At 35.0% G+C, this 16,072-nt stretch overlaps 1 protein-coding gene across 3 annotated transcripts in view; it reads left to right on the top strand.

Annotated features, from left to right (window-relative positions):
• Window positions 1–9,193, top strand: part of PTAR1 (protein prenyltransferase alpha subunit repeat containing 1) — a 42,176-nt gene extending 32,983 nt beyond the window's left edge. For 2 of the 3 annotated variants that reach the window (XM_059924870.1, XM_059924872.1), the window contains exons 6-7: window positions 2,688–2,992; window positions 5,139–9,192. In XM_059924870.1, coding sequence (XP_059780853.1) covers window positions 2,688–2,992; window positions 5,139–5,481 — 648 coding nt within the window. In that variant the 3' untranslated portion in view covers window positions 5,482–9,192. Of the gene's footprint in view, window positions 1–2,687; window positions 2,993–5,138 lie in introns of all 3 variants that reach the window. The other variant, XM_059924871.1, reaches the window with a different exon arrangement.
• Window positions 9,194–16,072: the final 6,879 nt, after the last annotated feature.

The following is a 16,072-nucleotide window of genomic DNA, read 5'->3' as shown; positions in this document are numbered from 1 at the left end:
TAGAAATTGGTATAATCTTACCAAAGGGCAACATGGCAGCATTTATCAGACATTACCCCCCAAAATGTGTGTTATCTCTAATCTAGCAGTTCTGCTTCTAGGAATTCATCCTAAAGAAAAAAATGGGAGATGCAGTATGATATATTGATTAAAGGCTCCACTCAGTGGTCATACAGATGTAATTTGAATCTTGACTCTCCCACCAATTTGCTGTGTGGCCTTAAGAACGTTTACTTAGCCTCTCTAACCTTCAGTTTCCTCATCTGTAAATTGGGGATGATGATAATTCCTACCTCATCGAGTGATGTAAATTAAGTGGGAGAATCTACATAACGTGGCTATCACAAGTGCTCATACTAATTGATCAATAAACACTGGCTATTATATTAAATATGGGAGTTTGGTATATAAAAATACCATTTATAATAGTGAAAAACTGGAAACAGTCTAATCCTCTAGTAACAAGGGATTGGTTACATTACAGTCCATCACAAAGTGGAATATTTTATTGGTACTAGAAATTATATTCTAGAAGATTATTTAAAGAAAAATGTTCATTATAGGTTAAGGATATAAAACTAAATAAGAGATGGGCCTACTACAATTTTTTTAAATATGTTATTAGCATTGAATGATATTTAATGTGTTTAGAACAGTACCTGGCGTTTTGTAAGTGCTCAACAGATATTTATACACACAAACACAGTGCTGTTACAGATATATTTTCTTATATTTTCTATAAGCATGTGTTTTCTAGTCAGAAAAAAAAAGGTTAGAGAATAAAGAATGTTTACCAGTGCTAGGGAGTGGAATTATGAGAGGTTTTAATTTTCTATTTTTTGTTCCCTGTGATGTTAATGTGTTTCAGTGGATATAATACTGAAGTAAAATTTTAAAATAGTCTAATTTTTGAGGGTGGGGTGGAAGGAAACAGTCACAGTTGAACAGAGTTCATTACTACTAGCCAATTAAAAGCTGATATCCTGTGTCACCTGAAAAAGCACATAGGGTAATTTCTCCAAAAAAGATATACAAATGGCCAAGAAAGACATGAAAAGATGTTCAACATCATTAACCACTGGGGAAATGCCAATCAAAACCACAGTGAGATACCATTTCACACAACTAGGATGACTAAAATAAAAAAGACAATAACAAGTGTTGACAAGGATGTAGAGAAATTGGAACCCTTATACATTGGTGGTAGGAATGTGAAACAGTGCAGCCACTGGGGAAAAGTTTGGCATTTCCTCAAAAAATTAAACATAGAAACACCATATATGACCCTACAATTCCACTGCTAGGTATATATCCAAAAAAATCGAAAACATATGTTCATACCAAAGCGTGTATGAGAATGTTCATAGCAGCATTACTCATAAAAGCCAAAAAAAAAAAGTAATACTCCAAATGTCCAGTATCTGAGGAATAGAAAAACAAAATATGGTATATCCATACAGTGAGTGGTATGTTATTCAGCCATAAAAAAGGAATGAAGTTCTGATGAATACTATAGCATGGTGAACCTTGAAAACATTATGCTGATTGAAAGTAATATTCCATTTATATGACATATTCAGAATAAGCAAAGCAGATTAGTGGGTGCCAGAGGATAGGGGGAATGGGGAATTAGAGGACTCTTAATAGGAATAGGGGTTGTTTTGGCGATGATGAAAATGTTTTGAAATTACAATCATCAGAGATAGGCAAATCAAAACCACCTCACTCCTCTCAGAGTGGCTGTCATCAAAAAGCTTATCATCAAAAATAACAATGTTGGCAAGGATGTAGGAAAAAGGGAACCCTAGTACGCTGTTGGTGGGGATGTAAATTGGTGCAGACACTATGGAAAACAGTATGGAGGTTCCTCAAGGAACTAAAAATAGAACTACCATATGATCCAGCAATCCCACTCTTATTTTTTCATAAATGCTGCTTTTCTTTTTATCATTCCATTTGAAATTCTTTAGTTTGCAGATTTAAAGAATTCACTGCTCAATTTTGTCTTACCTACTTAAAAAAGCCATTTATCATTGATGTTAAGTAAGTTTGAGACAGATAGTGAAAGTCACGAGCACTTGAAAATTCCTGTTGTTCTTGCATCATGTTTTTGTAGTAAGCCCTTAGAATTAAGTAGTGAACAAAACAGACATGGTCTCTGCCCTGATGACACTTACAGTGAAGAAGAAATAATTACATTGAGTCTGTTGTTGAACAAATAAGTTCAAATAAGTTAGGTATAATACAGATTCATTAAATGCAAAAGAAAGTTTCCATCAAAGTGATCTCTGAATTTATATTTTCCCTTCAATATAAGCATTACTTGAAAATGAACACCCAAATGTCTATCATTATTTTAGAATCTGGCTTTTCTATGTGTGTGCCAATCAGAATGTGATTGATCAAAGTCTAGGGAAAGGTCCTTAAATTCTGCGGTAGTAAAAAAAAAAAAAAAAAAAAAAATCAATTACTTTATAAAAGAAAGGGAAAATTAGAATTTACTGAGCTTCTGCTAAGTGCAGGCTTCCACTAAATGACAACACTGTGTTGGACATTATATACAAAATATTGGTAGGAATGGCATTGTCAAAACAAGAAATGAATCAAAAGAGAAATCCAAAGCATTAATGGAGAAAGTAAAACCTTTGGCAATTCCTCATTTCACTTCCCTTTTTTCTTCCTACAAGATTCTTCTTGATGAACTATCTTCCACTAAACACTGGGCATCCCTGCATGTTTCAGACCACAGTGGATTTCACTACCGCCAGTTTTTATTAAAGTCTTTGGTTAGCCAAACTGTGACAGATGGTTCTATATTGGAGCAAAATACCTTGAGAAGTGAGCCAGCTATAGTTCTTCCAAAAGATGAAGAAGCAGTGGCTTCAGCAGAGGAATCAAGGATAAATCTTCCCCATCTTCTAGAAGAAGAAGTTGAATTCAGCACTGATCTTATTGATTCCTACCCAGGACATGAAACCCTTTGGTGTCATAGGTAAGAGAAGGGAAGATCTATTTCCTGCATAAAACTGTGTGTGTCCTTATGAGAGCTACAGAAGGTCTTACATCTGACTCGTGCCTACTTGGGTAAATATGGTAATCTGATTGTGGAACTTTGCCTGAGTGCTTCAGAGGAGTTTGTGTTACCATATACTTCTCCTCATGGTCATGATCAATATGAAGTTCCTCATGCAGATCTTTGCCAACGGCTCAAGATGGTGGTGTTCATCCTTGACTGCGCCACAGAATAAGGTGTGTTACTTTCAAACTAAAGAAAGTTTCTGGACTCCCTCCTTGGAGATCCTGATACTTAGCATATCTGGGATGGAGTGCTGCCATCTGTTTTTTAAAATACAAAGAAAAAACCCTAACGGGTAAATCTGATGCACAGTCAGGGCTGAGACCATTGATTAGACCCTGAGAATAGTTACGCATTTTTATTGTTCTTCCCAACCGTGATGGCCTGCAGATTAATTTACCTTAAGTATAATCTCCTGACACTTTTTGCTTTTTTAAAGTAAAATGTACTTTGGGAGTGAATAAGGATTATTAGGAAGGAGTGAAAGAGGGTTAGCAACCTCATAACTTGAGTTTTAAGAACCTTTGACAGTACTTTTCATGTTGAAATGAAATCCAGGTATGGGAACCCCCGATTGATTTATTTTGGATTATCATTTAGTGGGAGGCACCTCTGGCATTATATCTACAGATTTTACTTCAAGTTACAGGATTCTGTTTGTAGACAAAAGAGTTGCCTGTGTTAGGCAGGAGGTAGGCATTTTAAATATTTGTGTATTTTTTAAGTTAAATGTGATTTGTTCCCTTTTTCCAGTCTAAATATATTTGGAAGATATATTAGAAGATGGAAGACAATCCCTCTCTTTGGCATCTTCATAAATACAGAATTTTCTTTTTCCCTTAAAAACAAAACATTTTTATTCCACATTTTTAGGAGAGAAGATAGATCTTGACTTGCATGTTTTGCTGTTACAGATTTTTTATTGCTGTTTTATATTTAGACACATTAATAGCAAGACTCAAAGAATATTAAAAATTATATTTGTGTTTGAGAGAGAGCTAGATCATTAGAACAGAAACTTTCTTTGTTTATATGAAGATTAATTGGAGTTTGGAGTGGGGAGAAGAGGCAGTTGGGATGACCTGTATATTACAGGAATGAATTATATTAGTTTTCTACTGATTCAGTGCCCTTAAGCAGCTTGCCAGCCCTTTTAAGATTTGTCCTCTGTAAAATGGGTGTTATATGCTCCTTTGTCTGCCCCCAAATAAGCTGGGAAAATGAATAGAATTCTCTTTTAAGGGCTTAGAGTTGTTAGTATGAATGATGAGGTATAACAACCTAGAAACTACCTAAGGTAGTTTACCTTATTTCGTACAGAGATGTGCACCCCTTTGAGTCACAATTTTTGGAAATTAGGCACATGGATCTTCATTTTTAACAAATAACTCCAGATGATTCTAAGGGCAGGAGAACTCTCCTTAGAGGAAGAACAGGAACTGTGTCTTTTAACATACTTTTCTCAGAGCCCAGCACATCCCTACTGCATGTTGGTGTTTAATAAGACTATAGTGCTGGATTTAGGGGAGAATTCAGAGGGTTTCTAAGATAATAAGTCCAACCACAGCAGTTCTGTTCTTATTAAAGAAAGTATTGGATAGAGGCCATACACTAAGCCTCTAGAGGAGCTATTTAATTCTCTTGTTTCCGAAAATCACTTGTCTTTTAGGATATCAATGAGGTTAATTTTTGGTTTTGTTTTATATTTTAATTTATAGCAGAGATTGAGCTAAGACCCATTTCTAGTTTCATATTATAGTAACAAGGTGTAATAATTCCAAGTGATTGTCATCATCTCAGTCAATGTTTTTTAAACACCTTCGGGGTAGTATTCTTTCTCACAAACCAGTAATCTGGGTTTGTGAGGCTCTGTCCAAATACCCAGAGACTACATCTTAACTATTCTTCCTCCTTCCCCCAGATAGCTCTGGGTTACGAAGGGGGCACTGAACTGAGTACTGTATGTTTTAAAATTATCAACTTTTTTGTTTTTTCTGAAAAGCTTGACTTTGTGATGTGACTTTTCTTTTTCTATTCTCTTCCTTCCCCTCCTTTTTCACAGGCGGCATGTTTTCTACCTTCAGCATCACTTAAATGGTAGGTTTCCTCACAGCGTGGTCCAGTTGTCACCTGCAGACAGCCCAGGGGGGACTTTGAGTGACTTGCACCTCATCCCAGCAGGACCACACACATCTCAGGCAATGGAGGTGGATGGACTCAGTGACTCTAGCAAGCAAGGCTATTCCCAGGAAACCAAACGCCTGAAGCGGACCCCTGCTCCAGACTCCCTGGGCCTGGAAATGGAGCACAGGTTCATCGATCAAGTATTGTCCACCTGCCGGAACGTGGAGCAGGCCAGGTTTGCCAATGCATACAGGAAATGGCTGGTTACATTGAGTCAATGAAAGAGGTGGATTAGTCCTGCAAGGTTCCCCTTTTAGTGCAATATTGCTTTCCTTTCTTATTTACATAGTTGCATGAACTGTTTGCTATTATTGTCTAACTATATGTGCTTCATCTTTAGGTTAAAAGTCCATAGTAAACCTTTCATTTTATTTATTTTGTTAAGAACTGGCATTCCTTTGGGGATAAAATAATTGTGTAGTTCCTTCCTGCTGAACAGTGAGTCTTAATTTTTTTCTTTTAAACTTCTCATCCTTTATATTCCTATACTTGAGGCTTTTCTCTTTTGGTTCTCCAGATTGGTTCACACACACCTCAACCCACCTCAGTGTGGTTGCTGCATAGGCTAGTTTGTTTTTTTTTTTTAATTAAAAATGTATGTTGTAGTTTAGCTTAAGAACAATACAAATTCAAAATTGCTTGATCTAATTGTTGTTTTGAGAATCAAATGGCCAGATGGATGGATGTGTGAAAATACACACCATTTCTCTTTCTCTAGTATGTTCTACTCAAGTCATAGACCAAGATAACCAAAGTCAGAAGTATTGGAATTTATATGAACAACATGCTTCCAATATAGTCCATTTTAAAAATGGTTATTTTTTAAAAAACTAATTTTAAGAGTTTATGTAATTGTAGTGGGAAATTATTTTTACTACTAGCTTTGATAGGTTGTTTTTACCTCAATTAAAATGAATTTCAAAAAAACCTAGAATGCAGTTTTTAGTTATTACTACTTATTTTCCTCCAAATTCACCATGAAAAATGGGAGGCTTATGCATAGAAATGTGTCCATCAAAAATCTTCCTTTTTAAAATTTAAGTTATTAAGGATACACTGGATAAACTATAAAGTTTTTGTGAAGTGATTATTAAAAGTTTACTGGCAAAAGCCAGGGGGGATGAATAGTTTTGAAGGTTAGTTCTTCAGTCTTTATTTTAAAAAATAAAACAATTTAAAAACTTTGATACTAAATTTATCAGGGACAAGGTACCAAAGTATCCACCTTTTAGCTGTATCTTATCTTTTCAATAATAAGGGCTGGGTTTTTCAGGCAGGTGAGGGGGAGGCAGGTGTGGGGAAAGTGCCAGGTAATGTCTAATGTCTTAGTATGAAAGAATGCTTTGCATTTCTTCTTTCCACACACCTTTCTCTTTATTTTCCCAATCCATTTTTTTGTCATCTCCACTTTTGTATATTTTTCCTTATCTGTTGTATTTCATAGATGTGTACTAAACATATTCTCCTCTCTGTTTCCAGTTAATTCCATACCCCATTAAACACACGCACACATACACACACACACACACACACACAAAATATGAATATGAACTGCCCCTCTAAAAGTTCCCCTAATGATGGAAGTTGTCTATTATCCTGTGTGTGTTTGAAATGTAATAGTGGCAGAAACAAGTGTGACCACTATGCTTTGCCTGTTTTCCTCTTTATATGCTAGGTCACCTGTAGGGTGAGAAGACAGATGTAGGGAAAAGCAGACCTCTCCTATACCACTGTTACGGAGACTCTGGACTTGAGTGAGGAGCATTCCTTTAAGGGAAAATAATAGGTCCTTTACTTGTACGTCATGATTTTGTTGAGTGGCAAACTGTTGAGTGAGACTTAAGAACACCAGAAAAATTGTCAGGACTGGTCCTTGTAGACAGAAGCTGCCTGCCCTTCTCTCTCAGGGCAAAAATTACCCTTTTTTAGCTTTTTGTAGTATTTAGGTGAGAAAATGATTGGCATTATGAGCATAATTCTATGACCCTTTGTGGACAAAGCATATTTTGATTCAAATACCTCAAGGTCTACCTAGACCTCTATGGATAAAACTATTAATTTATGATTTTTAGCACCTGTGGGCATTGGGGGGCAGACTACACACAGATGACATGGAAGATTCAGCACATTCCACTAATATATGTTGCCAAATTCTGGCCTCACTCAGTATTACTGTTCTTCCAAGCATCATTTTAAGTATCCCAAGTAGTAGGGCTTCTTATGCTTTGATGTGAGAGTGTCGAGACATGAATACAGACAATCCTCTGTGAAACATCAGCTAAATTTAATAATGCTCCACATCTTTTTATACCTTCCACAGAGTCTCTTGCCCTTCTTTGATGTTAACTGCTTTCATGTGTTTTAAGTCTCTTAAGCCACCCTTACGTGAAGCCACGCAGTCCTTTAATATATCTTGGTGTCCTGTCTTCCTAATAGCTTTAAGTAGGGAGTAAAAATACAGATATCCAAAGGATACTGTTTATATCTGACTTTTGTGTGCTGCTTTATTTCTAAAATTTGCAGTTTTCAAGTGTTCATTCACTGAAAAACCTAGTATTTCCCTGATGGTTGTATTTTTTCCCTAAATGGTTGACATCTAAACTCACTAGCTGTAGCATGATATTATCTCTTGGACTGAATGAGCTCATGCAGTGGAAAGGATGTGTCTATTTTTAGGGACTCATTAGTCTTCACTTATTTTTCTATAAATATGTCGTTAAAGGAAAAGATGATTTAGGTTGACACAAATTTCATCCATCTTTCACTGGAAGAATTGTAGGCCATCCTGTGGATCAAGAATACTACTGACAAGCAAAAAAGCAATAAGATCTGTAAATATCTCTACCACTACCCCTCCCCAACCTGACTTTTTTTTTTTTTTTAAGTGTACCTATTTTGGTAACGTGTTCCCAGATTCTGTGTGCCTTGCACATTGTAAGGACTCATTAAATATTTATTAAATTTATGAATGATTAACTGAAGATGAGAAAGATCGATCATGAGTGATGCATAGAGTGAGTTATGATTGAGAAATTGATGGAATAGAGCAATGGATTGTGAATGAATGATGTACTCTGCCTTCATGATACTTAAGGGGAGCTATTGCATATAGAATAAGTTAATTTAGATTTTTTTTCCTTCATTAAACTACTTTGTTTATGCTTGTTAAATCCCAGCCAAGAAATGCAGCTGTATAATATCAAATAACTGTACTATAATATATATTAAAAATTCATAGAAAAATGAAGACCATTTGCAAGAACACTACTTTCTACTCACTTATGATGTTGGAGGACAGATCTTGCCCATAGAGCCATAGCCACTCTTGGAGTATCTGAGGAAACTGATTTCAAAGACGTGTTGATCTGTATCTGTGCATGAGTAGTCATTTTAGACTCAGAACCCTTTCTTTTCTAGGTTTTAGCATTTTATTACCTCTTTGAAAACTCTGGGCCCAGACTTTTGAGTCATATCTCTTATTCCTATGGTACAATTCTAATTTAAATTAAAGGCTTCGTTATTTATCGGATTAAATATACAGGAAGTCACTCAAAGCCACTTAAGTCTTCAGATAAGGGCTTATGTAACACAAGATGTGCAAACAAAAGTTCTTGGATTTTTATGTGGCATTTTGTAGGAAAGCATATATGGTGGTAGGCTGTGTCATTTAGATATATTCAGGTCATGTGAATTCATGCTTGTTTAGACACATACATACATGTGTGTAAAAACTTTTAATATTTTTGAGAACAAATTGTCAGCCTAGTATTTTTCTCTTAATAGCACAAGATGGTATCTGACATGAGGGCTAAATATAATTTAGGAATGCAACTACCACTTGCTATGCAGCAATCTAATTTCTACCTTATTTCCCCTGTATTACAGAAGATGTTAAATACTTAGTTTATCAAAGGAAGTAAGAAAACACTTTTGTTTTTGCAAAAAGCTTTTGTGAGCTTAGTTATTTTGTTACTAGAAAATTATATTTTAAAACTTTAAAATATCTAAAGTATGCTAGAAAATTTGAGCAGCATTGTAACAACTGAACTTTTTGTCTTCTAAGTAAATTTCTCAAATAGAACTGTGCAAACCCTAGCACTTTACGTGCTGCCACCTCCCTGTACTTGAGTATACTCTGTAATGTGCTCCTTTTTATTAGAGAAGTTCATGGAGGCACAGGAAAGCATAGGCAAATTCAGTGTTATAAAGGCAGTGAGCAGGAAAAATCAACCCTCTGAATTCTCCTTACCATCACACAGTGTCTTTTAAAAAATAACTGTATATACTGTGTTCATTCGAGTGCCTTTCTTACTTTTTGGGGGAACAAGATTATATTTAAGTCTAACATTTAGGTAGAAAACAAAGGATGAAAATTTTATTAAACAGTTGATTAACTCATTTTATTTATTCCAATTGCTAGGCATGGCCCAATGGAATATTTTATCCTTAAGTGAGTTACTGATAAGAACAAGAAGGATGCTTTGGTTTGCGTGTCATTAGTTATCATTTTTAAGCATCCTACCAGGAAGAATTAGTTCTTTCTCAGTGACAACTAATGTTTTTGGGGTTGGAGGCCTCACATTTAGAGGACGGCATATGCATAAAGATCAGCCAAAAACCCTGTGCAGCCCATGTTTAAAGGAAAACAGTGGCACTCTGCCCTAAAAGAAACGCCATACAGTTGTCCTAAATGAATCCTTTGCCTCATCTTAAGGACATTTAAGAACTCCATCCCAAATTTAGGCCTACGTAAGATAGTTGAGTTGCGGGGAAAAATGGAACCTTAATCTTTTCAAATATTGGAGGAAAAGAGGCAAATACTGAGATGAAATTTAAAATGTGGCTTTTTATGTATTTGGGTATGGAGAGGGGAGGGATAGGAGTTCCATATTTCCAGATAGCAAATAATTGTTAATTGTAATTTCATTAAAATATATAGCTTAAGATTCCAAAGTGCTTTTCAGAGAACTGTCGAATAATGTATTCCTAACGGACAGCAATAGGTCATGTTCATAGTGGAAACAGAAAACTGTTGTGTCAGTTGTGGAGCTGGGGGGTAGGGACTTCAGGCTCCCAACTTTGACTTCTGTATTCTCACTAGGCCATGTTAACACTGTAAAACCAACTCTTCACTTAAAAAAAGAAAAAAAAAAAAAAAATAGATAGCAGCAGCTTACTCTGCTGATGAAATCTTGTGCTTCCAAGAATATTAGCTATATATAGCTTGTGCTTTCTGGACAATAATATGGTCCACAAAGCTAACCCTGGCATTTCTTTTATTAATCTGTTATTATTTCTCAGGGTGTAGAAGATTTAGTAAATTTAGGACAAAATTTTATATTCAGTGGCCAAAAAAAGGCAAAAATATGCTAAGTATATTACTAGCTCTTAAAATTTTAGTATAGATAGTATTTTTTATAAACTACTACCAGTGCAGTTAGCTCTGTGACTGCCTCATTGTTCATCTCACTGCTTCAATCCCTATGGTTCTATTATGAATGTTCTCTTAAACGTGTCTTCTACGGAAATGACTTCTGTATTGCATTATTTTCCATGTTTTGCAGAGGTAGGAGTGCTTTAGTTGACATCAATCTCAGTTTTTAGAAATTCTATTGAGAAAGTGATTACTGTTGGTTTTCAAACTGACAACTCTTTTCCTTCTTAAAACTTCAGTTTCCCTGAAAGAGTGCTTTGTGTCAGATCTTGTACATGTTCAGTATGTTGCATAATGCCTTGCACCTTGTAGGAATTCAACAGGTCAGAATTGTTAAAGGCTAGAAAGTTAAAACTAGCTTATGTATCTCTGTCTTATCATCATTGTCCACATTCTTAGCTCCAGGAGAAATACAGTATTGTGCTTAAGATACAATAATCAGGTTCAAACATACAAGGCAAAGATATACAGCTGTACAGCATTGTAAGTGCAATTTAGATACTTTTAAAGCATACATATGTGTGTGTATTCACATATATGTATATATATTTAAATGAGATTTGGAATTTCAACTTATATACTGGTTTTACAAAGAATTTTATCCAAAGGACTTTTATTTTCATACTTGCTTGAAGTGCTCCTGTTTAAAAGCAGTTTTCTTTATTAGACCAGCCCCCTCAAGCAAAGTTGGAAACCTAACACAAGTGCCCATTTGCTTGAATTAACCTGATATTGCTGTAAACTGTTTATAGTAAGTCTTTGGTTGCTTACGAACCATGACATTTTGACTTTTCTTCCATACCTTTAGGGAATCAGCCTTAATTTTATGTATGGCAGTCACTTTCCTCAAAGTACTATGCAGCATACTTCAAATGTTTATTTATCTTTATAAAGTGATCAGTAATAAATTTGAGGTTTTTCAGTGTCGTAGGGATGAACAATTTCACATGTCCAGATATTGACTCATACAGCATTCTGTTAGAAATGCTAATATGTTATCCTCCCTCACAAATGTCATTTTGCATTTGGAGCAGATATTTTTTTTCTTGTTGGTTGAAAAATGAGTATAGGCTAACTGCAGTCATAGTAGGTGCTCAATAAGTATTTAGTTGATTATTGATCTAACATCAAAGTAACAGCTTTCAGAAAGGAGACTGTTGTCATCTTTTCATTGAGGAGTATATTTTTAGAGTAATATATGTTTGAAACTGAAAATTTTTCTCATTTGACATGAATTATTAGGCTTATTTAGGTTGGAGTTAGTAACGTGTAATAAAAATACTGTTTATGTAGAAATGGTCTGAAGACAGGAGATGTGAAAAGTTTAAGTAGTATCTCTTTGTGCAAGGCACATTCATAAATGTGATTAAATGTCTTAATAGGCTGCTGAACTCTAGAGAAAACTGCTGTAGTCTTCTGCAATCAATTTCTATGTTGGTATATCTAGTATTATCTAGTATAGGTACTGTTTATTTCTCCCTAAATCTTGGTTACTTTCCAGTGTCTTAAAAGTAGTCATGGTAAGGTATGAAGTTATATTAAATAACTTCTACTTGTTTTTTGAGAACATGTTCAAAATGAAGAAGAAATTTTTATGAATAATATAGTAGTTTCAGAGTCTATTAATTTGTGGCTTTCAGAACATTTTTGACAGACTTTACCTAATGCAAACAGATTTAAACAGTTTAAAAACAAGCATTCCAACCTGAGCTGTGAGAAGCAGTGTGTGCAGCACAAGCGTATTTAGGGATTGCCTCCTGGCGAGGTTCTTGATGCATGGCTATGACGCAGGCTTCTGACTGAGGTGACCACTGTCGGTATTGTATTTTCGTGCTTGTTGTTCCTAGGAAAATAATGGAGTATGTACTAGGTTAACTTGTTTTTGAGTTGGACAAAATAAAAGATGAGGTATTATGAATATACCAAATATTTATATCCTCTACTACAAAAAAACTAAAAAAGGAGGAGGGGAAGAAAATGATAAAAGAGCAATGATCTTTTTTTTTTAATAGCTTCTAAAAAACATTTTTTCAATCCAAGTCTCTTGGACACTAGGTAGTTCCTTACTTTAACACTGAGGGACTTTAAGGGATAGTTCTTAGATACTATATTCTGCTATTAGAATTCATTATGTGTGTTAATTTTATATTGCTTGAAGATTCTCCAGAAAATGGAGTAATTAAGTAGGTTGCAGTCAGTGTTGTTTTAAGATTTTCTTGTAGGTTATGGTTAAATGGACAAGTTACATGTATGATCTGTGGTGCAAGGTCAGATCCTGGGCATTAAAGATAAGTTTGGCTAACTTATTTTACTGAAGATACTAATTGTCTTCACTCTTAAACTATTTTCCCCCAATATAACAGTCTGCATTGAATTTCCTTTAGCTCTAACCATATTCTAGTTGACGTTTTTTAAGGATTAAATATTTTGTGAATTCTTTTTACACTTAAAATGTGTAATTGCAGAGGGATAAAAATAAATTTTGCAATAACGTACATACAGAGTGTGCTTACGGTGTTCTGAGAGTTAGTACTCCAGAGCGCTTTAAGTGTGAATGCTAAGTGCTAAGGCTGATGTAATGACTACAGACCATCTGTATCAGCGCTATCCAGTAGAAATAAATGTGAGCCACATGTGTAATTTAAAATTCTCTAGTAGCCACATTAAAAAAAGAAACACATAAAATTAACTTTAATAATATATTTTAATTAACCCAATATATTAAATATATTATCTTTTAGGTATTTAATCAATATACAAAATAGAGGTGTTTTCCCTTCTTTTTTCTCCATAGTAAGTCCTCAAAATTCAGCATGTGTTTTGCACTCATGTGCATCTCAATTCTGACTAGCTACATTTCAAATACTCAGAAAGCCACTTGTGGATGAGGGCTGCTATACTGGACAGTGTAGATTCATAGAATACAAAGTATGGCTTTACTTTAAATTGGAGATGGTGAGGTAGGCATGAAATTATGGTACTTTAAAAATTATTTAGTATACTTAGAAAAGCATTGAACAGAATTGTCCACTCATTTTTTTCTTTGTCTTCATTTTAAATTTTCTCTAGAAGTCGGGTCAACCAGTTTCAATTTGCCAAGCATTATTTAAGAAGGAAGGATTTCCATGCATGTAAAATACCATGATATGCTGATTATAACAACATATTATTAACAACACATTTTTCAATGTGTTCACTAAATTCTGTCCTGTTTCTTCAAAATAATAGCTTAAATTGCATGTTAATTGTATATCTGTACCTATTTTGTTTTTATATTATTGTTATCATACAATAATTTGTATTAACAAACAGCCCTCAGATTCTAATCTGCCTATGCAGCTGTCCTCCAGTACTTACTGGTACACTTCTTAAGTTGTAATAAGTGGCAGAAAAGTAGAATGAACCTTTCTTTTTCCATTATATTTGTTTTTATCATGTGACCATGTACCAAGCCAGCTATAAATTATTGTATTTCTGTAGAATATGGAAAATAGTGTTTATGTCTTGTCTTTGCTAAATGTTTGCAATTTCTAAGTAAACTTTTCATCTCCTAAAATGAGTGTTAAGTGTGATTTTATTTTTACTTGTGGTGGTGGTTTAAACTCAACTTCAGTCTCCCAATCTGTCCTATTTAATTGCTGTGATAGTGGTGGTTGGGTGGAGGTGTGAGCTGTTGTCTGTGTGAAGCCAATGATTTGATTACCTACATTTGTAAAAAAAATTTAAACGTATCACTTGTGTCTAGGACATTAAAAAAAAAATGCCAAAAACAAATTAGAGCACAGTTGTCTTTAGAGTGCGTTAACGATGACTAGCTGACTTGTGAAATCATCATTATGACTACATATGCTTTTTCCCATATACTTCAGATGAATGTAGGGAGCAGGGAATTACTTGGTTATTTCAGTGTTACACCCCATGTTTTCCTTTTTTTTTGAAATGTCTTTATTGGAGTATAATTGCTTTACAATGTTATGTTAGTTTCTGCTTTATAACAAAGTGAATCAGCTATATGTATACTTATATCCCCATATCTCTTCCCTCTTGCGTCTCCCTCCCTCCCACCCTCCCTATCCCAGCCCTCGAGGTGGTCATAAAGCACCGAGCTGATCTCCCTGTGCTATGCAGCTGCTTCGTTTGCAAATATTTTCTCCCGCTCTGAGGGTTGTCTTTTCGTCTTGTTTATGGTTTTCTTTGCTGTGCAAAAGCTTTTAAGTCCCATTTGTTTATTTTTATTTCCATTTCTCTAGGAGGTGGGTCAAAAAGGATCTTGCTGTGATTTATGTCATGGAGTGTTCTTCCTATGTCTTCCTCTAAGAGTTTTATAGTGTCTGGCCTTACATTTGGGTCTTTAATCCATTTGGAGTTTATTTTTGAGTGTGGTGTTAGGAAGTGTTCTAATTTCATTCTTTTACATGTAGTTGTCCAGTTTTCCCAGCACCACTTATTGAAGAGGCTGTCTTTTCTCCATTGTATATTCTTGCCTCCTTTATCAAAGATAAGGTGATCATATGTGCATGGGTTTATCTCTGGACTTTCTATCCTGTTTCATTGATCTGTATATCTGTTTTTGTGCCATTACCATACTGTCTTGATTACTGTAGCTTTGTAGTATAGTCTGAAGTCAGGGAGCCTGATTCCTCCAACTCCATTTTTCTTAAGATTACTTTGGCATTTGGGGTTTTTGTGTTTCCATACAAATTGTGAAATTTTTTGTTCTAGTTCTGTGAAAAATGCCCGTGGTAGTTTGATAGGGATTGCATTGAATCTGTAGATTGCTTTGGGTAGTAGAGTCATTTTCACAATGTTGATTCTTCCCCAAGAACATGGTATATCTCTCCAGCTGTTTGTATCATCTTTAATTTCTTTCATCAGTGTCTTATAGTTTTCTGCATACAGGTCTTTTGTCTCCTTAGGTAAGTTTATTCCTAGGTATTTTATTCTTTTTGTTGCAGTGGTAAATGGGAGTGTTTCCTTAATTTCTCTTTCAGATTTTTCATCATTAGTTTATAGGAATGCAAGAGATTTCTGTGCATTAATTTTGTGTCCTGGACCTTTACCAAATTCATTGATTAGCTCTAGTAGTTTTCTGGTAGCATCTTTAGGATTCTCTATGTATAGTATCATGTCATCTGCAAACAGTGACAGCTTTATTTCTTCTTTTCTGATTTGGATTCCTTTTATTTCTTTTTCTACTCTAATTGCTGTGGCTAAAACTTCCAAAACTATGTTCAATAACAGTGGTGAGCATGGGCAACCTTGTATTGTTCCTGATCTTAGTGGAAATGCTTTCAGTTTTTCACCACTGAGAATGATGTTGGCTGTGGGTTTGTCATATATGGCCTTTATCATGTTGAGGTAGGTTCCCTCTGTGTCTA

The sequence above is a fragment of the Balaenoptera ricei genome, chromosome 6, assembly GCF_028023285.1.
Source record: "Balaenoptera ricei isolate mBalRic1 chromosome 6, mBalRic1.hap2, whole genome shotgun sequence".
Taxonomy (NCBI): domain Eukaryota; kingdom Metazoa; phylum Chordata; class Mammalia; order Artiodactyla; family Balaenopteridae; genus Balaenoptera; species Balaenoptera ricei.
The sequence above is the reverse complement of the archived record's forward strand: the minus strand, read 5'-3'. Positions and strand labels throughout refer to the sequence as shown.